The sequence below is a fragment of the Gossypium raimondii genome, chromosome 8 (genome assembly GCF_025698545.1).
Source record: "Gossypium raimondii isolate GPD5lz chromosome 8, ASM2569854v1, whole genome shotgun sequence".
Taxonomy (NCBI): Eukaryota; Viridiplantae; Streptophyta; class Magnoliopsida; order Malvales; family Malvaceae; genus Gossypium; species Gossypium raimondii.
Window position 1 is genome coordinate 9,095,808 of NC_068572.1, and position 23,598 is coordinate 9,119,405.

At 34.8% G+C, this 23,598-nt stretch overlaps 2 protein-coding genes across 7 annotated transcripts; both read right to left on the bottom strand.

Moving 5' to 3' along the window:
- Positions 1-529: 529 nt before the first annotated feature.
- LOC105790694 (serine/threonine-protein kinase Nek4) lies at positions 530-6,997 on the bottom strand. The gene is made up of 16 exons (XM_012618426.2): positions 6,830-6,997; positions 6,630-6,739; positions 5,900-6,044; positions 5,615-5,681; positions 5,312-5,377; positions 5,150-5,196; positions 4,981-5,026; positions 4,805-4,885; positions 4,678-4,720; positions 4,507-4,556; positions 4,343-4,424; positions 4,175-4,224; positions 3,184-3,257; positions 2,969-3,020; positions 2,044-2,490; positions 530-1,431 (listed from the first exon to the last, which is right to left on the bottom strand). The coding sequence occupies exons 3-16, from the start codon at positions 5,983-5,985 to the stop codon at positions 799-801; spliced, it is 1,824 nt and encodes a 607-aa protein (XP_012473880.1). The 5' UTR covers positions 5,986-6,044; positions 6,630-6,739; positions 6,830-6,997; the 3' UTR covers positions 530-798.
- A 2,475-nt stretch (positions 6,998-9,472) lies between these two features.
- On the bottom strand, positions 9,473-21,384 carry LOC105790696 (protein NETWORKED 1D). Of its 6 annotated transcripts, none has more exons than XR_008198398.1 (7): positions 20,868-21,384; positions 20,509-20,587; positions 20,094-20,386; positions 13,663-19,679; positions 10,857-12,978; positions 10,303-10,387; positions 9,473-9,663 (listed from the first exon to the last, which is right to left on the bottom strand). XR_008198398.1 is itself a non-coding variant. In XM_012618427.2 (6 exons), exons 3-5 carry the CDS (start codon positions 20,194-20,196, stop codon positions 11,782-11,784), a joined length of 7,317 nt encoding a protein of 2,438 aa, XP_012473881.1. In that variant the 5' UTR covers positions 20,197-20,386; positions 20,509-20,587; positions 20,868-21,383; the 3' UTR covers positions 9,734-10,387; positions 11,775-11,781. The 6 variants fall into 6 exon arrangements, 1 of the variants encoding a protein (XP_012473881.1); XR_008198395.1 differs by having other exon boundaries at positions 11,775-12,978; positions 20,868-21,383; XR_008198397.1 differs by lacking the exon at positions 9,473-9,663 and adding an exon at positions 9,734-10,142.
- Between the last annotated feature and the right edge of the window lie 2,214 nt (positions 21,385-23,598).

The window sequence follows — 23,598 nt, forward strand, 5'->3', positions numbered from 1 at the left end:
GTAAGGTTCTGTGGTACCTAGACCCCATAATTACATACATAACCACTTCACGACAATCATGGCAGAGAAAGGACCGTCATTGCCACAATCTTATCAAGTATATACCTTACTCTGCCAAATTGACCCACCAAAGATAATAAGAATGAGCCAATCCCATGTACTCTTGTCCTCTCAAGTCAAGAGTCAACCATCAAGTAAGAGTCCAACACCCCATAGCTCACTTCCTTGTAGGTCCAGACCAAGCACAATGGCCCAAACACCTTGCATCAAAACGCCCCAATCTGTTCTTCAATGTTTCAAAAGCAGAGAGAAACAGACATCAAATACTATATGCGGCTAGCATTTCTGCTTGAGATGCTAAAACTTGCCCCCACTACAGATGACAGTAACCATTACAGATTTTGAATTCCATTCCTTTTCTGCTGGACAATCAATGTTTTCCCTGTACCTGCAAATCTTGCTGAACCCCACTCAATCCTATGTTACTAATACACCTAAAGTTCTGCTTAATTTTCAAAAGGGTCTCGTATTTTTATCCAAACCATTTCAAATATCAAATAAATTAACTGGTCTTGGATTCAATATATACATTTTTTTTTCTCCGGGTGACCAAGGGTCTGATTATACACTGCAAACAATTCCAGAAAATTTTCATTCTCTTTCCAACAGAAATTGCATATTTCAAACACAACCACACTTATGGAGGGGGTTAATGAAAAGACACAAATCCACATCACGAATTACCCAAGCTGGAGTTAGAAGGGCTGCTTGAGTTCATATCAAATTAGTAATTTTAGCTTAGGCTTGGGTCTCCTTGAAGCTCTTAGCCAACCAGATGGCAGTTTCCCTAGGAGAAACTTTCTCAGTTCCGAATGGTTTCAAAAGCACCCCAAGCTCGTCATACCTTTGATGTTGTAAGAGTCTCGCACTGAACTCAAGCAACCCTTCTAATGCCTCTGCTCGCTGCCGGTACGACGAGGTGTCGAACCGCCGCTGTCGTGAATCAGAAGATGAATGAGTGGATGCAGCAGCATGATCATGTTCTGAGCCTTCACCATCATCTCGTCCAACTCCTAGACTTTGGTCACTGCCATTGGATGTTGTGACAACTTTGTCCAGAGTCTGAACTGTGCAGTTGTCCTTTGTTATAGAATGGTTGGCACTGTCGATTGAAGAAGAAGAGCACTTCGCGGATGTTGATGAGGTTCCACGAACGCAAAAAAGGGGACCATCAGAAGGAGCTAAAGGGAACTCTGCTATTTTGTCAATTCGTGGGGTATTAACAGAAACATCAGGGGAGCTAATGCTGCGAAGCAAACCGACATTGGCTCTATAGGGGGTCACCAAGGCTGCAGTCCTTGTTGGCAATGGAAGAGATTCTCGGCGCGATGAGTAGGAAGATTTCCTTACTGGTGTTTTTGATATTGGAACCTGCACATTTACCAGTATAAGTAAAATGCATCCATAATTCATCTTACAAAATTAACCCACCATTGAAAGATTACTGTTCTCAGTTTAACAAAATTATTTCATTTCCAAGAAAACGGCCAACAATTTCCACTTTAGATTTAGTTTTAGTCTCCACAGAAATTACTGAATTCTCATTTTCAAATACACCAACTAATTTTTAAGCACACCAACACAAAAAATCCTACTAGATAAGAAAAGAACATGATGTCGTCCAAGAATTAATCACAAATTTTACATCAACGAAAAGATGAAACAAATGCATGATTGCAGGGGATGAAATGTGAAAGACCAAAAGCAGAAGACAGCTATCATCTAGGAGGCTAGACTCGGTCAACACTGTGAATCCTACTAGATAAGAAAATGAAAATGTGCATGCTTTTGCACTAGTGTTGCTAGGGAAACATCTCAGGAAGAACGAAAAAACAACTAAGTACGAAGGTCCCATTCTCAATCCCTTCGAAATTTGAAAGATAGAGAACTTAAGAGATGTCATTTCCAAGTCATCCCCAATCCACGAAGAAATGAAGACTAATTTCTCTATTTAACACAGATATAAAGAAATATGTAACTTACCAAATCATGTTTTTGACCAGTCTGGGATTTTTTAGCAGGTATTGTATGCTTCCTTGGAGTGACAGATACTGCAGGCGTCACTCTTGGGGTCTTAACAGCAGTGGGAAACTTTGTGGCTGCTGACTCGTCAACAGTAGCAATCTCTTCATTGTCAAAGCCAACAGAAAACTCTGTGAACTTCTCAAACAAATAACTTGGAATTTCTTGCTCTCTTTGAATATAACTTAAGGAGTCTTGTTCAGTTTCAGATACACTGGGGTTCAAAGCCCTATCATTGCTGAATGATCGCCTTCTGCCTATGACATCTTGCTCAACAAATCTAGTTTTCTTTACAAAATTTAAATCAGACCACCGAGTGGGTATATTGTTGCACCGTGGGCTATTTAATTTCAGATGAACTTTGAGAACATATGGCTGAAGATGTGGATGAGAGAGCAACTCTGAAGCCTGGGTGCATTTCCATTTATTTAGGTATTTAATTTATAAAATAGAAGGATATAAGTTTGGCAAAACCATACTTCAACCAGAAAGCTAATGGAGCAAAAAAAATGTGTGATATATACAAAATACATATTGAATTTTGAGCTCTTTTACATCTCAACCTTGAGGCCACTAGTTCAAAGTTCAAGAGAATACTAAATCTCTTTAAAAGAAATGTTGATTCAAGCAAGAGTTCTAAAATTTCTTTACATGCTAATCTACAAGGGAAGGTGTGATATCACTAACGTCTTGAAAACCTATCTGTCAGCCTGATCTCAGTTGTTGATAACTTGACCTACTACTGAAAGTAAAGTACTATTATACGAGTAAAGAAGTCCAACTACTACTTTTTTCCTAGTAAATGTTATTCCTATTGAGGATATCCCCTCATACTTGTGTCTGTAAAAACTGTAAAAGATGAAATGAGAAGGGGAAAGAAACATACACTTGGTCTAAGTTCGGGATTCTTTCGTAGCATGCTTTTTATAAGTCCTCGACTGAAGCAAGAGAAAAAAAAATTAGACAGGTAAGCAAATCTTATTGATTGATACAAGAGTGCAACAATATAAATAACCACAACGATAAAAAGAAATTATTTTAAAAAGTCAAATGGTATTGAGAACAAGTCATTTATATACATATAGAGGATAGTAGACTCACAATGCACTGGTGTACATGGTTGGTAAAGGAGCCACTATAGACCTATTTATTTTGTTAATCAGAGCCCGCATATCCTGATAAGAAGATGCAAACAGAAGGTAGCCATTAGGGTTAACCAAATCCAAAAGGATGGATGACCATTTAAGGAACATGCAAGACCATGGATATATAGTGGTTCCTTGTCCTACAAGTAGCATATGAAATAAGCATTTATCTTTATGTGATTCCATCATCTGAAAACATGATAAGCCATTCAACTTAACACTAGGATGTTAAGATTAGGTGCTAATTGATAATTGAGTGTAAGGAACATGCAAGACCATAGATATATACTGGTTCATTGTCCTACAAGTAGCATATGAAATAAGCATTTATCTTTATATGTGATCCCATCATCTGAAAACATGATCAGCCATTCAGCTTAACACTAGGATGTTAAGATTAGGTGCTAATTGATAATTGAGTGTAAGGTGATAATCCTTACTACTATGGGTCCATCCTTGAAGATAAATTTGCTTCTTCAACATATGAGCACAGATACCAAACTTAATGGTAAGCAAACGATTTTCAAGAAAATCTTAATTTAAGAAACAAATCTCAAGTTAGTATCACTAGGGTCATTATATTTTCCAACAATGAAACCCTGACCACTAAAAATGCTATCCAGCTTAAGTTCTTAATGAGAATTATCAAATCATAGCACCACAAGAACATTAAGTGGGAATTAGGAGGGAAAAAGAACAGAAAAGCTGTGCTAAACAAGGACTAGATTTTAAATCGTACAACAACAGAATCCTTTAAGACCAGAACTGGCATGAGCACTTCTTTCATATCTCATAGGAATCAATAACTAGATGCTCATTTTTGAGTCACTCAAGAGAAATTGATTAAAAGAATAGTTTGTGATAACCAGTTCATCAAATTCCACATTCTAAGAAATGATGATTTTGGCCATGCCAAGGTCTTAATTAACAGAAGATCAGAAACTTACAAAAGCTTTAAATGCAGGTTTGTGAGCAGTCATTTCATACAGGCAGCATCCTGAAAAGATGCACCGCATTAGATATATGTAGAATAGAGAGGATGGGGAGGAGGAGGAAGAAGAAGAGATTAGCAATCAAATTAAGATATTTCTAAAATTTCAATAATTGCAACACACCTAAAGACCAAATATCTGACTTGGAACCATAAGGTATATCAGCAAGTAGCTCAGGGCACATATAACTAGGAGTTCCCACAACCTGTATTTAGAGCAAAACTGTATTATTAAAACAAAGCAAAAGGTGAAACCATATAAAACAGTACCATTTGTCTGGTACTCACAGATGAAGCAAGGTCATCAGAAGTCAACATTTTAGCAAGACCAAAATCACCTGCATAGGTGCACAACATAGAAACTCGCTATGTTTAAAAGATGGAAAGCTAAACACAGAGGCATAACTGACACATGTTAAACAAAGCAAATCATGAAATTAGGCACAAAAGGGTTATTACCTAGCCGTATATCTTGATCTTTTGTCAAAAATATATTTGAGCACTGAAACAAAATTAAGTTCAGATGCCATAAGCCCAAAATCACATACATTAAACTGACCAATCTTCAGTAAGAATTACCACTGACCTTTACATCACGATGTAGAATATGATTGGCATGTAAGTAATCAAGTGCCATTAGGAGTTGAACTAGCCACTTGCAAAGTTTCTGTGTATAATTTATTAAGGGGGGAAAACAGCAATTACTTTTTAAAGTACTATAGACAGCTAAGTCTTTGCAAAGGTGGCCTAAAGTTTTACTACCTCCTCAGAGAAATGCACACCATTGGCTCTTTTTATAGCTTCTGCCCTGTATAATGAGCAATATCAATGTACTGAAGTTAGAAACAAGAGCAAGACAGATCATACCTTAAGAAATTCTCATTTGCCAAACAATTTCAACATACCCAATCAAATAACAAAGAAAACTTACATATCTCCACCTTCACAGAATCCTATAATTATGCAAACATAGCAACCCTGCAAAATAAAAAAGCAAAACAACATTTAGTGGGCAAATTCATTATTAATGTAAACTATGAAATAAAGAAGCATGAAGCGGAATAAAAAGAGAAGAACAACACTATCTACTAACCCTCTCTACCCAGGAATCTTTGTATTCCACAATAAAAGGATTCTTCACCTTAGAAATAAGCTCCATCTGCACCAAGGGAACCAAAAGGGCATTTTAACAACAGAAATATTTCTTTGATCAATGGGGCAAATTTTTGGAGCATAAAAGATGCCAATCTTTCCTTTTGAATTTGCTCTCAATTTTCAATAAATTCTCCACATTGAGAAAGAAAATTTATGCATATATCAACTGCCTTTTTAGATGCCAATGTGACACTTCACATTATTATAATAAGAATAAAAGGAGCACATAAAAAGAGCTGACCTCTTGATGGGCAGATCTACGAGCCCTATCAGTCTGCCGAGCAAGGCGAATCTTTTTTAGGACATACCTGACGGGTAAAGAAGAATTAAGGCAATGTTGATATAATAAATGGGAAAGAAATCACCTCATTCCACACATTCCCACAATGAAAATCAAATATGCAAAACAAATATAGCACAGTTCAATACATGCATTTAGTCACACACGAAAGAGCACATGCAAAAGCATGTGTGAGCGTTGAAATTTGAACTATAGAGAGCAAAACTGAAGTGCAAGCAAACTCACTTCTTCTTTTCATGTTTATGTCTCACAAGCAGGGCAGAGCCAAAAGATCCTTTCCCAATCTGCTCTAGGATTTCATACTGCTCCATATTGAAGATTCCCCCCCCCCCCCCGGGTTGAGGCAAAGTCGAAGAGTCTCCAACTGTTACTGTAACAAGTAAATTTACCAGATAAAGTTAGTTCCAATTTAACTGCAAGCAGTAATGACAAAAGAATAAGAGAAATTAATGATTTCCCAATGGTGAAACATTAGTACATGAGCGTATAGCTATCTACCGTAATAAATCTAATAAATGTAATTTGCAGTGGCAATAATGTACAGAACTACCAGAAAAGCAATATCTATACTAGAAAAATCCTTTAAAAAAAGGCAAATACAGCTTTAAAAACGCTAATTTCTGCCGTTTTATGAAGGCAATTTAGTTATCGCTCGACCTCTAAGCCTGAAAGTTCTACGAAATATTTTTCATTCCTACAACATGATCAGCCAAAATTAATCAAGTAACTTTAAAATTTATTTTTTTTGTAAAAAAGGAAATGTTTCTAGCGGCATTTAAGCAAGAAAAAGTTTCACTCTCGTCTACTCTACTTCTTCATACCAACTAAAATTAAGAAAAATAAGAAGAGAGAACAGTTTATTCACTCTATTATGCATTAACGACGTAAATTGCTTGAGAAATGAAAAATCGAAGAAGAAAAACAAGATAATTAATCCACAAAAAAAAAAAGTTACCTGAAGTGAAAAACACAAAAAAGCAGCTGAAAGAGACCAAACGGGGATCTCTTTTGAAGTTCTTCGAAGCAAAGGATAAAAGAATCTCTTCACTTCACTTGGCTAAAAAACTTCAAAAAAGAAAAAAAAAAACCTACATTAGTTTTTGAATTTGATAGCATAAAAACAAAAGTTTCAAAAAAAACGTGGAAGATTCTTACCTAATTTAAAGCAACATTATTATCAATTATTAATTTTTTATACTAATTTTGGGAGATGGAGCTGAACGAACAGTGGAGAACGAACAAAGAAAAAAAAGAAAAGAAAAGTGGCGAAGAATTTAAAATTCAAAATGCACTATTTCCAGAAGAGAGAGAGAGGTCAAATGGCTTTTTCAAGTAATGTTGTTTTTATACGTTTTTCCTTTTTGGATAGGGCGGGCCGGGGTGGGGGGTTTCCTGCTAACGACGGCGAAGGGAAAGGTGCAAAAGAAGTGGGCGAATAAGGTAGAGCCGTAGAGGTTCCGCAAATTGATTAAAAGTCAGGTTTTTTAATTTTTAAAGTACATACTATAAAAATAGTCACTTTTGTTTGCCTCAGATTATATATTAGTCACTTATGTTTGAAATGTTACGTTTTAGTCACTTACGTTATTGTTTTGTTACGAAGTGGTCACTCTACCGTTAAGCTTTATTACCTCCCTAACAGTGATCCTACGTGGCACTCCAAATGAGTTTTAAATACCAACTTGAATGTCCTACGTGGTAGTCTAAATTAAATTTATTTAATTAAAAACCTAATTTTATCCTACCAACTAGACATCCAAGTTGGCATTCAAAACCCATTTATAGTGCCACGTAGGACTACCGTTAGAGAGGTAACAGAGTTTAACGGTAGAGTGATCACTTCGTAATAAAACAATAACATAAGTGACTAAAACGTAACATTTCAAACATAAGTGATTAATATATAATTTAAGGCAAACAAAAGTGACCATTTTTATAGTTTACTTATTTTAAATTTGTAATAATTTATTTAATTGAAATAATTAAAATATTTACAGATGATGTAATTAATTCGACTACTATATGATTTCAAAACATTCATTAACTAAAAATAAAGAATATTGAATATTGATAAACATTAATATTTAATTTAATTTTGTTAATTTGGTTTTTATTCATAATTATGTAGGTCAAGCAAGATATTATTTTTTATTTAATTAATAATTAAGATTTATTTTTATAATTAAAAATAAATGTTTTATATATTAAATTTGTGAAAATTTGATATTTAATTCTGTATGGGTTTGAATTTTTTAAAATTAGAATATTGCATCGCGGTAGTTTATGATGTTAAACGACAGCGTTTCAAACTGGTTCTGCGAATGGCCTAGTGACGGTGAGTGATTTTGCTGCCCCACCTCTACGTTGACTCCTCACCTTACAAAAGATTCCATTTGGACTCCTCCAGATTTTCTACCTTTTTATTTATTAATTTATTATTTCATTTTGTATTTACCAAAGAGTAGAAGGCCCCGTTAGGTCCAATTAGGTAATTGGTATTCATATTGTATGAACTTTTTTATTTATTTATTTTTGAGGAAAGTCGGTTTTTTATTATTAAATTGATGATATTATAATTTAAATGATGCAATCTAATTAAAAAATTACTCACACACATATGTATATATTCAAAACTTGATTTTTTTTTTAATATACATGTTTTTTTAGTGTGAAATTTTATAATTTAGTGCTTGATAATGAGCTTCCAACCTTTCAAGTTTGGTTGAAAATGTCCTTGGTACCAATCTACCATATATAAGACCCTTGTTAAAAAAGACAACAATAAACATAAAAATCAAGTGATTGTAGCAGTCCAAAACTTTTCTAATTAAAAGATTTGATTGGTTTTCAGGACAATGCCCACCATTTTTCTTTAAATTTTGTTTCTTAAAAGTCATTCACACTTATCACCAGAGACATGTAATCTTGATAATGATAGCCAAACCCAATATGACAAAATGAGTTGCAGAAATGGGATGAAAGGTCTTATCCGTAAGCTGGACAGGGTTGTTATGTATGCATCACATGTTCCATTAAGATTGCATCTAAACTTGACTTTCTAAATGTAACACCCCTTACCTGAGATCGTTTTCGGAGTCGAGTACGAGGCGTCATCTAACTTAACTTACTAGTTCGGAACATAAAAATGTACTTTTAGAATTAATTTCACTATTCACAACAAAACTGTCCACCTGCACAGCTGTCACTAATTTAATTATAACTCGAGTTACGAAACTTGAAATTTAAATCCGTAAATTTTCCCTAAAACTAGACTCATATATATTTTTACCATAAAAGTTTTAGAATTTTTGGTTTAGCCAATTAGTACAGTTTATTCATTGAATACTCCCCTGTTTCACTGTCCGACGGTTCTGACCACCACTCACTAAAAATAAATTATCTCAATGTACAGACTTCATATGGTGTTTTTGCTTGTTTCTATAGAAAATAGACTCACTAAGGAATCTATACATATAAATTTTAACTCATAATTCTTTCTGTACAATTTTTAATGATTTTATAAAGTCGAAACAGGGGACTTTAAAAACCATTCTGACCCCGTCTTACTTCAATTCAAATATCTCATAATATAAAATTCCTTTGCCTACACTGTTTCTTTCATGTAAAAATAGACTTGATAAGCTTTAATTATATATACTATTAACTCTATAATTCCATTTTTACTATTTTTGGTGATTTTTCAAATTCACATCACTGCTGCTGTCCCAAAAACTACTCCTTTGCAAAATTTTTACTTTTTATAGTTTCTTTGTTTTCATTACCATTTAAGCATACATAACACCAAAACATATTCTTTACTAACCATTTCAATAGCTAATCTTTAGCCATATCATATCAACATACTCAAAATGAATAAGTCTCTATACATGCCATAACTTTAAACGTTTTGAAATCACATAATATCAAAATGTCTGTTGATAGTGTGATACGAGGCTCCGACGATCCCCAATTCGAGCAAGCTCAAAACACTATAAAACAAAGTATAGGAAGAAAGGTGTACGCTACTAATAGCTTAGTAAGTTACATGTAAACAATAAGTACTCATTTAATAATTAACATTTTTAACATATAACTAAGCAATACATTTCTTAGCAATTTTAATCACTTACACATGCACAATCTTACCAATTCACTTGCACAATACATTTACACACTTAACATTTATCACATATGCTCATTCTTTCAAATGTACCTGCATACACACTTCATTTCATGTTCATTTTAACTCATTATTAATCCCGTTGAACACTCGGAATATACACGGATACGTAGAGAATTAGCACATAAATGCCACACTGGTATGTAGCCGAAGCTACCACTGATCAATAACACTGGAAATGTCCACGGGCCTGCTCACACAATCGCAACACATGCTAGATCACCCAGCACCCGGGACTCACTGTAACACTGGTCTCTAGTGACATGTCACTTGTATCCACTTCTATTCCTAAGTTCAACCGGGAATTTACATTTAACACTTTATTTTAAACACTTTATCACTTGAATAATTCATCAACAATTTTCCATCCACATTCAATATTAATTCACATATCAAATATAATTCACAATTTATAAAAATATATTGCTATTATTTACACGTAACTTACCTCGGATGCAAAACGACTATTTTCATAAATTAGTCGATGACCTTCTCTTTTCCCCGATCACTTCCACTATTTCTTCTTTCTTGATCTATATTAACACAATTTAATATATTTTATCAACATTCCATTCAAATACAATTCATACATAATATTTTGGCAAACTTACATTTTTCCCATAACTTTTCAAAATTACACTTTCGTCTCAAAGCTTATAAAATAAAATTCACTAAATTTCTTAAATTTCAAACCTCACTAAATCATATTTCATGCTCATAACAGCCCTCAATTTCACAAAATCACAACTTTATGCACACTTTACTATCTTTCACAATTTAGTCATTTTTCAACATTTTTATCGAAATTTATCTAGTAAAACTCGTAATTAGCACTTCAAACACTCATTATCTATCATCACTCATCAAATTACAACTATATCATAAATGGGTCAATTTTTAAACTTTAATTCCATTTAAAATAAATGGTAGAAACATGAAATTCAAGCTTCAATAAGCATAAAAATACGAAAATAATTAAAAACGAGGTAAGAAATCACTTACAATTGAGCTTAGAAAAATCAAGAACCCTAGCTATTAGGACATGAAATTTTCAGCAGCAAGCTCTTTTTTTTTTGAAGAAGATGAACACTTGTTTTCATTTTATTTTGTCTTTTATTCAATTTTGACAAAAATGCCCTTGACCCACTTACTTAGATATTTTTCTAGAATTACCCTTATGTGTCCATAACACTAATTTATGGTCTATTTGCCACATAAACACTTCCAATTTCATGCAATAATTCAATTAAGTCATTTAATCACTAATTATAGACCCTTTGCATTTTTTCTCAATTTAGTCCTAAAAATTCAATTAGGCACTAAATCATTAAAATTTCATATCTATATTTTCACACAATATTTCAATCAATCGGTAATTAATAAAAATTTATAAAATTAAACTATTTCACTTCGGATTTATGGTTACGAAACCACTGTTCCGATTAGGCCCTATTTCGGGCTATCACACTAAAAACCTAAAAATAGCTACAACAATAATTTCATTCCCGGGTTTTACAAACATTAATGAACCTAAATCTGAGCTGAAAATGCCATGACTTTAAATGTTTCCCTGCAAAAGAGCTCACTCCACAACAAAGTGAAATAACTTCAAAAGCTAGTATTAAGCATTGCAAAGCAATATTTATTGGCCCTGAAGAAAATCATTTCTAATGAAATCTAGGATTTATACCAAGGTAAATTTATAAAGAAAGGGAAGTTTTTAGGCTATAAAAGTGCAGCTTCTTTTCATTTTGATGTGCCTGAAATATACAGTAGGATCTCGAAACTAAAGAAGATGAAAGCTTCTCTAAGACATTAGATATGTGAAATGCAAAACTAGGAAGATGAACATTATTGACAATGCAACTAGTCTCATTATTGGTAAACTACACTAATTATGTGCCCATGATACGTAATTACCTTGATCTCATTTAGTTTGGGGTCGCACGCATGCACAAAAGGGTGAGTTCTTCCTCTTCTTGATGTTTCTTACCCCACCGTAAAGATAGTCTCGCAATAAAACAGTTGTTTTGTGTTCAGTGATTTTGGTTCGACCTCTACTTTCTTTTTCATCGTCAAGCTTCAGTAAGAGAAACTGTATTTTCTGCACCTCTAACTGCAAGCGCCCAATCTTTTCTGACCCTTTTCGAGCTTGTTCTGATATTCCTTGCCTCCTACCACTTCCGCTCCCATCAGAATCTATTGCAGATTTCCCATCAAGAAGGGACCGTGAAGGGTCTCTAGCATGCATTATCAATTTGCGATTAAAATCAGATAGTTTTTTGACAGCTTCCTCAATTTCTTCTAGCTGCTCTTTTACCGTACCATATTCAATTTCTTTTCCCTTTTTGCCCTTCTCAGTTATCTCTACCTTCCTCTTCAGATCCTGTAGAGTTATCTGAAGATTAGCCAACTTTTGAGCATCAGAATCAAGTCTTTCTAAAATCTTCCTCTTCTTTTCTTCTTGGTTTGGCTCTGTAAATCTCTTAGATTTCTCTTTATCTACACCCAACTCCTTGACATGAGATTTCGTAGAGTGCTGACTGCCATTGTGTACTTTTACTGTATCAATTTGTTGATGGTCAGATGGTCCGGTGATAATCTTCTGGGCCTTATCACCACTCAAATCAATGTTACCATCACGGTCACTGGCTTCCCACAACCCAAGCATCTGATCATCAGCTTCTGAAATTTCTCCCCGGCTTAACCTATGAGATGAGCACTCAGATACCTGGTCAAGCATAATATCTTTTGTCATCATCTCATTGTACTCTTCAATGATTTCAGGTATCAGTCTCTGCGTTTTGACATTGTTACCGAGTCCCTGGCCAAGTTCCAGTACTTGTTTATCATTCACATGCCTCTTTACTCCAACATTTTCTTGACCTGAGCTGCTTCCATTTCTTAAATCTTCCATCTGCTTCATAGCAGTCTCTAGTTTGGAATTGAGATTTAAGTTTTCCGTCATTGCAAGCTTTTCCATTTCCAACACTGCTTTTTCAATAGCTTTAATTCTCATGTTGATACCCTGCAAGTCAAAACAACCATCTGGAACTGTGGCAATTCGAACTTCATTTGTTTGTTGACAATTATCAACATGCAAGTCAGTCCCTAGAGTGGCGTCCTGGAAAACAAGATTGCAGTAAGTGAAAGAATCATAGCTTATAACCACTAAAGATCCATCACATTGTTAACATAAATGATAATTTACTGGCAAGGTCTCATTTATATCCAGCCTATTTCTTCTAAACAAAACTAGCTTACACTTTCAGAAATTTTTTACATGCTTTTAGTCTTGCAAAATATCTTGGTAATATTATACACAAAATCTTGGCATTGTAGAAGCAAAACAATATCAGAAACCACATATTCAATTAACAGGAATTAATAAAACAAGTTAAAAGTGTGCATGAAATTCATTATATGGTAACAGCTAATATGGCCCCTAAAAGGAACTGCTCTCCAAACATTACTTCAGCATAAATACTAAATAGCTTTCTCATTAGAAACAAAGTTTCAAAAAGAGATCATTTTAGTAACAGCATGTGGGTGCAAACTTCGACATTTAAGTTCATAAATTTGCAGTCAAAATTTTAAAAGTGAAATAAAAAGCAATTAAGAAAGTACAAAAATGGGAAATTGCTGGTTTAAATAAGCCACCAGATGCACATTCAGGTCACAAACATACATGGCTAAGTTAGCACTGAAGTTGTTATTTGAACCAAATAGTATGACAACAGCCATATTGCTTTGGTTTATTAAAATTTAAATAGCGACAAAAAGTCATAAGCAAAGAAACGTATGTTACCTTTACTTGGTTATGATCTGTGGTAAGTTTAGGATTCAAGAGAGTTCGACTCTCCAAAGATGTCACACTTTCGGAGAGAGAAACAACAGCTGGAACATATACTGCCAACTGAGCTTTAAGTCCTCCATTCTCACATTCCAAGATTCTAACACTTTTTTCCAGCTCTTCTACTTCCATAGCGTTGGACTTACTTCTACTTTCAAGGACTTCACGTTCCGCACTGAGCTCACAAGCCTTTTCCTCAAGCAATGCTCCACGGACAGTAGAAATCTGTAGCTCACCAAACAATGCAGTAGCTTGAGTCTCCCAAAGTTCAACCTCATTTCTTCTCTTTTGTAGTTCAACACGCAAACTCTCTTCCCTACATTTCCATTCTTCAAGTTCTTCATGCAATTTCGATAACTCAGCCTCAAAACTCTGATTAGTCTGACGAATGCTTTCAATCTCCTTGTTTTGAATATCATAGTCTCCAGACAGTTTCAGAATTTGCTTCTTTTGATATTTTCCTATCAGCTTGACTTCCTCATATTTAGTCTTCAGATCCTCCACAACTTCATGCAGTTGGGTTCTCTCCTCTTGAGTTGCACTGAGCATCTTCTTTGCTTCCAAAAGCTCCTTCTCCTTCAGGCATAATAGATCATTTCCCTTCACAACTTCGTCATTTAACTGATTGCAAACAGATCTAACTGCAACTAGCTCATTCTCCAAGTTTTGCATTGTATCCTTGAGATGTAAGTTTACCATTTGCGTTTCTTCAAGCTTGATCTCCATTATCCTCAGTTTTCCCTCAAGATCGTCATTGAAACATTTGAGTTTATCCAGATTGGCACAGAGATGCTTTATTTCCACAAAATTATCAGTAATAATATTCTTGAGAATAAGAGCAATGTTACTTTGAGATATTGCTTCGGCAAAGACAGCACAATTTTCCTCTTCTAGATTGTGTTTCTCATTGCCCAAATCTGAAACTTCCTTCACCAAAGTCCTTTTCTCATCTAGCACCTTGTGGTTCTCTTCAATTGAACTTTGATATGCCCTTTGCAACTCTGATAGTTGCTCACAAACACTCCCTATTTCTGTCCGCAAACTTTCTTCTCTTTGAACTCCCTCTATCACTTTTAATCTCAATTCTTCATTCATATCTGCAATTTTTTCAGCTTTGTTCTGAAGTTCTGAAAACTGCTTACACTGAACCTTCAACTCCATACGTAGTGAATTATTTTCAGTTGTAAGATTTTCAGCCTCTAGTTTCAGCTGCCTAAGAATTCCAATAAGAACTGAATTCTCAATTATGAATTGTTGATTTTCATCCAGAGACATTAGAAGTGAATTTTGCATCTTTTGAAGCCTACCAAATATACAGTCAAGAACTGATTGGTTTTGTTTGATCGTATCATCATAAACACAGATAGCATCAACTTCAAGAGTCCTCAACATCTGATAAATCCCCATCCTCAGTATAGAAATTTGATCAAACAAGGCTTTTATCTCTGTCTGTTTTATGGAATTTCCAAGCTCCAATTCTGATATAAGTTCTTTTGATAATTTAGAGGCTTCCAAGAGGTTCCTACACTCAAGCACCAAAGATAAATTCTTCTCTTCTAGATCTTGTGCACATTTTTGCAAGATGAAGGTTTCTACATGAGCATTCATGGCCTTATCTAGCTCCTCTTCGTATTCTTTTTTCATGTGCAGACTTTCTCCTTGTAGAAAATGGATCTGAGATTCCGTAGAAGTAACCCTGGTTTCATTCAACTTCACAAAACTAGCATGTTGCTGCTTTTCAGCATCTAATGACCTTTGTAGTTCTTCTACTTCATGAAGCATTGATTCTCTCTCTTTTTTCATGACCTCATGCTTTTCTTCTAATCCCTTATATCTATTTTCCAAATCTTCCATCCTTTTCTGACTGATATTCAACTCAGAAATCAAACCTTCTCTCTGTGTTAGCAAACCAGACTTCTCATCACCAAGCAGTTGGTATGAAATTTCTAAGCTCTTTAATTTTGTACTCAATCCTTCAACTTTAACATTTGCATCACAAAGATAATTCTTCACTTCTGAAAACTGCTCAGACTGAACCTTCAATTCCTGATGCAGTGAGTTATTTTCTATTGCAAGATTTTTAGCCTCTAGCTTCAGTTGCCCAAGTAATCCAATAAGAACTGAATTCTCAATTATGAATTGCTGATTTTCATCCAGAGACTTTAAAAGTAAATTTTGCATCTTTTGGATCCTGCCATATATACAGTCAAGAACTGATTGATCTTGTTTGATTGTATCATCATAACCATGGATAGCATCAAAATCAAGAGTCCTCAACATCTGATAGAGCCCCATCCTCAGTATAGTGATTTGATCAGATAAAGATTCTATCTCCACTTGTTTTTGGGAATTTCTAAGCTCCAACTCGGAGATAAGTTTTTTGGATAATCTGGAGTCTTCCAAGAGTTTGCTACACTCTTGCAATAGGGATAAATTCTTCGCTTCGAGATCTTGTGCACATCTCTGCAAAATGAAGGTTTCTACATGAGCAATCATGGCCTTGTCTAGTTCCTCTTCGTATTCTTTCTTCCTGCATAGACTTTCTCCTTGTAGAAAATGGATTTGAGATTCCATAGAAGTGACTCGGGCTTTATTCGACTTCACAAATCTAGCATATTCTTGCTTTTCCACATCTAGTGACTTTTGTAGCTCTTCTACTTCACAAAGTGTTGATTCTATCTCTTTCTCCAGACTCACATATTTTTCTTCTAATCCTTGATTTCTTTCCTCCAAATCTTCCAACCTTTTTTGTCTGACATTCAACTCAGATATCAAACCTTCTCTCTGTGTTAGCAGGCCAGACTTCTCTTCACCAAGCAGCAGGCATGAACTTTCTAAGCTCTTAAGTTTTGCTCTTGATATTTCAAGTTCAGCATTTGTATTAAAAAGGGAAGTCTTCAATTTTGGGAACTGCTCGGACTGAACCTTCAACTCCTGGTGCAGTGAGTTCTTCTCTGTAGCAAGATTTTTTGCCTCAAGTTTCAGTTGCCCAAGCAATCCAATAAGAACTGAATTCTCAATTATGAATTGCTGATTATCATCTAGAGACTTTAAATGTGAGTTTTGCATCTTGTGGATCCCTCCAAATATACAGTCAATAACTAATTGGTCTTGTTTGATCTCATCATCATAACCATGGACATCAATTTCAAGAGCCATCAGTATTTGATAAAGCCACATCCTCAGTATAGTAATTCGATCAAATAAGGATTTTATCTCCATCTCTTTTTCAGAATTTCTGAGCTCCAATTCAGAGATAAGTTTTTCAGAAAAATTGGAGGCTTCTAGGAGTTTCCTACACTCAAGCAATAGGGATAAATTCTTCTCTTCCATATCTTGTGCACATTTCTGCAAGATGAAGGTTTCTACATGAGCATTCATGGACCTATCCAATTCCTCTTCATATTCTTTCTTTCTGCATAGACTTTCCCCTTGTAGAAAACGGATCTGAGATTCCATAGCAGTAACTCGGGTTTCATTCAACTGCATGAAACTGGCATATTCTTGCTTTTCTGCATCTAGTAACTTTTGTAGCTCTTCTACTTCACTAAGTGTTAATTCTCTCTCTTTCTCCAGGCCCATGTATTTTTTTTCTAAACCCCGATATCTTTTTTCCGAATCTTCTAACCTTTTCTGACTGATACTCAACTCAGAAATCAAGCCTTCTCTTTGTCTTATCAGGCCAGACTTCTCATCACCAAGCAGTAGGCATGAATTTTCTAAGCTCATTACCTTTACCCTCAATCCTCCAAGTTCAACATTTACATCAAAAAGGAAATTCTCCAGCACGTTATTCTTCTCTGAAAGCTTCTCCAGATTCTCAGTTGCAATCTGTAACTGAGAGATAAGTGCGTCCTTCTCAGCAGCAAGTGTGGATTTCTCTGTCAAAAGAGATTGACAGGATTCTTCCAATGCCTTTACTCTCCCATGAACACTTTCTAGCATGACATTCAAATCTGACAATGAATTCTCTAAAAGGGCATTTTTCTCAATAAGTTTCTCCATTGTTTTCAACTTCTGTAGGAGATCCACCTTTTCATTTCTGTCTCTCTCACAGGCATATTTTAGCTTTGTGTTCTCATCCTGTAATTCCTTCACAGTTGATGCAAAGGTTTCTGGATTTAAGCCAACTGACTCCAAGTGCCCTGTCATATCTTGGTGTCTCTTGCTAAAGGCATTGAGTTCCTCTTTCAAACAGCAAATTCCTTGCTGAAGAGCATTTCTTTGGTCCATTCTAAGTGCAACTTCTGCTTCAAGTTTAGCTATAGTCTCCCTTAAGCTTAAGATTTCATCTTGCAAATTCTTGATGGACATTACTGAACTTAAATTGAGTTCATTCAGGCCCTTGTTCTCCTCCTTGACCCTCTGTAGTTCTTCCTCTAAATTTCGCTTACAAGTTTCGGTGACCTGTAAGATTTGAGCCCTATTCTCAAGCTCCATCGCCAATGATCTGAGTTCTTCTTGAGATTGAGAGTGCAAATGCTGAAGAGTTTGAAATGCTATTTCAGCTTCCATAAACCTCAAACGCTCCTCTTGTAAGGAAGTCCAAAGTCCCCTCAATTCCTTCTGCTTCTCTGTTAGTTCTTGACTCTGATCCCCGACCTTCTGCACCAAAGACTCCAATTCAGTATGCAAACTCCGATTGGTCCTCTCTAACAAACTACACCTTTCTTCAGCACCTTTTAAGCTTGCAGCCCCATCATCTATCTTACTGTTGAGCCTTTGAGCCTCCTCTTGGGCACAAGCAAGTTTGTGTTCCAGGCTAGAAATTGTCTCTAAGCACCGCTGGTACTGAAGCTCAGCTACTTCCTTATCTTTGGTGAGCTCAAAAACTACTTGTTTTAAAGTTTCAAGTTCACTTTCAACTCTCTCTGCTCGTTCAGTCATCCTTCTGAAACTTTCTTCAGCATTCAATAATTTTTCTTCCAGATTGATTATTTTCTCTGAACACTGCTTGTAACGGGCAAGAGCATCCTCCTTTTCAGCTTCTACTCGGGCAATATCCTGCTTTAAGGCTTGGGCTTCAGTTTCAGCTTTACTAGCTCGCTCATTCAGTTCTCCAGCATCCTTTTGCACATGAGAAATATTATTCTCAAGATTATTTACTTTTTCCAAGCACTGTTGGTATTGAACAAGATTTGCGTCCCTTTCAACCTCTGCTTTGGTGAGGGCATCCTTCAAAGTCTGAACTTCAACTTCAGCTTGACTTGCTCGTTCATTAAGTCCCCAGGAATCTTCTTGTGCACGAGAGACTTCTCTCTCTAGACTAGACAATCTCTCCAAACTCTGCTGGTACTCTTGTAGGCCAGCTTCTTTTTCAGCTTCTAATTTAGAAAGAACGCTCTTCAAGGTGGAAATTTCCATTTCAGCTTTAGTCACTCTCTCAGATTCGGACGGGACTCGAGCCCTAAGATCAGGGCCCCCATTGTTTGGGAGACTTTGTTTTTTCTCCCCGCTATCATGAAAAAAAAGGCCTTTTCTTTCCCTACCTTCCATAAACTTCACACGGTTTGTAGATTCTTCAGAACCAAACAAATCATGGAACTGTTTCAGACCCTTCCTATTAGTTACAGATTCAGATCCTTCTATGAAAGCTTTATTCCTTTTGATAGCATGTGAAGAGAGTTCCAAAGCACCCTTCTGCAGCTCGTCAAGCTCCAATAGTGCCCTTACTGGTGGTGGCACCTCAGGTGTTCGGGGGTAAACCTCAGTAGCAGAACCTCCAGGTGAGTCATCTACAAGTGCGACGGGAACTTGATTTGGAAATGCTTCTGTCATGGTCTGATGAGCCTGACGAAGCACCCCGGTTGCATGATCATATCTTTCAGCCAATGCACGGTACGCTCGATAAAACTCTTCTACCAATTTCATTAACTCTGGGCGTTTCTTGTAATACATCTCTGCTCGCCTAGCAAAGGAATCAGCATCTTCTTCAATGAGTTTGATCATTTGCTTGACTTTAGCATCCATGTCTGTTCAAGATAAAGATATTTTGATGGTCAAAATATAGGTATACAGAGAAAGATTGAAATTGCAATGCTGAAATTAGACAAAATTATGAAACATAGGAAACCACAATCTCATTACCACTAGGTGAAACCTCATCGGCTTTCATTAATCAATTAAATCTTTCAGACTTAGTTTGGTTAACGAAAACCACTAAGCAAAGATGGTTGTAGACTTTAACTTGCAGAGCAATACCAGATAACATAACTCATCAAGCTTCTAAACCATAATTCTATACTCATTTTAACTAATGTTAACTTTTATCACTCAACTGTACACGGCTCATCATATCATTTTTTCTGTAACAATTAAATAGTAGACACAATGGTAATAATATGGAATATGGATGCATTTTGAATACTGCAATGATGATAATGTACCTGTGAGATTCTCCTGAAGCCATTTTGAATTTTTAGGGCTTATGTGGCTGTTCCACCACCATGAATACATGCCTTTAGAATCCGCGTGCTTCACAGTCGCCATGGCTCAAGTACTCAACACCACCACCTCCTTATTCCAACCACAGATTACGGTTTACAACTCTTGATTCCGAAAACGAGGTGATGGATCAGAAGAAAACCATTTTTTTTTATGAAAACAAAACAACCATTTTCGATGTTAAGAAACAATATGCAAGTCTTCAAATGTCACAGTCAGTACCTGTGCTTAATTCCTGAAAACAGCAAACAAAAGCCAAATAATTCATTTATGACTTTAAGGAAAATTACAACTTCATCAGATGAGCATGAACATAATAAAAGAAAAGGATCAAGAAGAAACAGGATGAAAAATAACCTGATCAAGAGAATCCAACGGTCCAAATACATATGAAACAAAGCAAGTAATTACTGGTAACTAATGCCTCACAAGTAACCTGATCAAGAAACCACATAATCAAAAACCGGTGGTTAATACAGTAGTAAGGTACAATCTGATTAATCAAACGTAAAGATGCTTTAAGGAAAATTACAGATTCACAATCAAACAAGGCATCTAAATCACCAACAACCATCCGATCGACAGTAAATCAGCAGCATTGAACTTACTCATAGAAAACAACTAAGTTACCAAAGAAAAGAAAACTAAAATATCATGAAGTAGAAAAAGAAATGATATGCAAACATGTAATGTAGAATAGATTTTTTTTTAATTACCATAGAATCTGTATAATAAAAAGACGAGAATGATTTCTGGGTTTTGATTATTAGCTGCTGGGGTTCGGCATTTTCGATTCTCAACCCATTTCTTTGAATGATCTTTCAATGGTGCAACTCTCCTTTACTTTCTCTTTGTCAGCTGCTTTTGGTTGCCTTTTTCAGTGCTGGGTTTTGGTGCTATGTGAAAAACATGTCGGGGGGGGGGGGAAGAAAACAAAAACAGAGGGGCAGGAGACAAAAATGAATACCCATTAAAAACAGTGAAGCACCTAACAAAACAAAGAAATTAACAAGTCTTAAAATGACTAAAAATCCGATTTTATGTGTTTACTTCGTATTCCTTGCGTATATTCGATTTTAGTGATGTGTTTTGAAAAACAAAACACAGATATTTTGTGAAAGTGCAATGACAGGCTTGTCCCTTGGGAGTTTGGCCTTGAAGGTTTCAGGAAATAATGTTGTTCCTCCTCGTGTAGTGTTGTTCCTCAGACTGGAGTTTCTCTCTCTCTCTCTCTCTCTCTCTCTCTTTTTAATACAAAATTTCCATTTCTATTATCGTTCTTCATTAAGTATAAATATAAAATAATTAAAATTAAAATTAAAATTAAAAAATACAACTCATAATAAAAACATTTAAAAAATCAAATTCACCATTAAATAAAAAATTCTAATACTACAAAATAATATAACCGACCTATCTTAGAAAAGGGGAAAAATGAAGACCGAAAACCATGATATTATTAGTTGTTCCTCTCTCTCTCTTTTAAGTGGCCTTTTTGTAGAAACCCCCAATATACTGTTCAATTTCATCATTGAGTCACATGAACATTGCCAAAGATTATATGTTTATCCATTTAGGGCTTGCAGATTTTAGTAGCTATTTTAATTTATCTTTTAAAATCAATTAATAATAAGTTATTTTATTATTTTAAAACTTTTTTTTCACAAAATCATTTGGATCGAATTTGAATATTGAAATTATTATTATTAGGACCAAAAATTATTTTATGTATCCTTTTCACCACATTACCCATGCTTTTTTTTAATTATTTAATTATATTTCAGTAATTTTTTTCATGTTATTAATACACAATTTTGATAATTTTTTACCCTAAACCCGAAATCTCAATCTCAAAACCTTAAATTTAAAATCTTAAACTCTGACCCTAACCCATGAACCCTAAATAATAAACCCCCAAATCTTAAACTCTAAACTCGAACCTCAAATCTCAAACTCAAGCCCTAATCTTTGAACTCTAATTCAAGATTTAGGGTTTAAAGTTTTGGGCTTGGAGTTCAGGGTCATGATTCAGGGTCCGAGATTCAAGGTTCAGGGTAAAAAAAATTGCCAAATTCATGTGTCAATTACATGAAAATCTTGTTGAAATGTCATTAAATAATTGGAAATGGACCATGAATGATATGATGGAAAAAGTCCATAAAATAATTTCTCTACCGGGAGGGCTTTATTTCAACGTCACTCTCGACCCGAATAAGACTAATTTCAGACCATAAAACGGATGAAAACATATGTGATTATTTAAAAAATATGACTAAATAATTCTAACTCATATTAAAAAATAATTTGTATCCGCCTTTCTATTGATTTTATGTGTTTAAAATTTTAAATTAGTATTTGGTACGACACATTTTTTAACTCTACCAAATGGAGTTAAAAAATTACCATGTCTCTTTTTTTTTGTATAATTTTTTCTATATTTTATATCCACCTGTTATACCCAGCTTTGATTGTGTATTAAATATTTTCTTTTAAATTTTAATTAATTAATTAATATAATTAACATAATATAATATTTATTATTCAAATTGTTGAATATATTTATAATAAATCAATTATCTTAATAATTAAAAAACTTTCAAATTATAGTTAAATTTACCATATTAAAAAATAGGTGTATTATAAAACAATACTTTTGTCTATTAATTTTTAGTTATTTTAATAGTTAATTCAACATAGTTATGTCAACAAGCATTTCTATGTGTCTAAAAACATTTATTTTAAAAAATTAGAAACATATTTTAAAGACTTTTAGACTCTATTAATGTAAAATTACTTCTTCAATCATGCTTTTGAGAATCTTAATATTTTAAAAAAAACTTTAAGATTAGTAATTAATTAAACTCGAAATCCGACTCGATTACATGAATTGGAAGGCCCAATCCATTTTGTGAGAAGCCAGGGCCTCGCAAAATGCCTCATCACCTTTCGAAGTGCCATGCCTCACCACTTCGCAGGATCACTTCATAGTTCATCCGATCCTTCTCACACTTCCTCACGAGTCCACCTTGCAAGATGATCATCTCATCTTACTACCTCAAGAGGTCACAAACCGTCTGCCACTAGCATCTCGCATCCTCATGGGAGGAGACACGTTTCAAGGTACGTGTCTAACTCTAACCTAAGGGGGTGAACATGTCTTGCGCATGGCACCTAGTGGTCCCCTAATATGTCACATAAAAAAATTTATGCCTTATAAATATGAAAAAGATGCTCTTAATAAAGAGAGACAAGAGAAAACCTCAACATAACCAAGCCTAGTTAAATATATAATTAAACATAAATTTATAATCCTCTTATTTTAGCCCATTATTTGGATAAAAGACTTGTTATATGTCATAATCAATATATTATAGATATAGATATTGCATAAATCAATTAATTCAAGTTTCAACAATAAATTTTAAAGCTACAGATTTACTTATATAA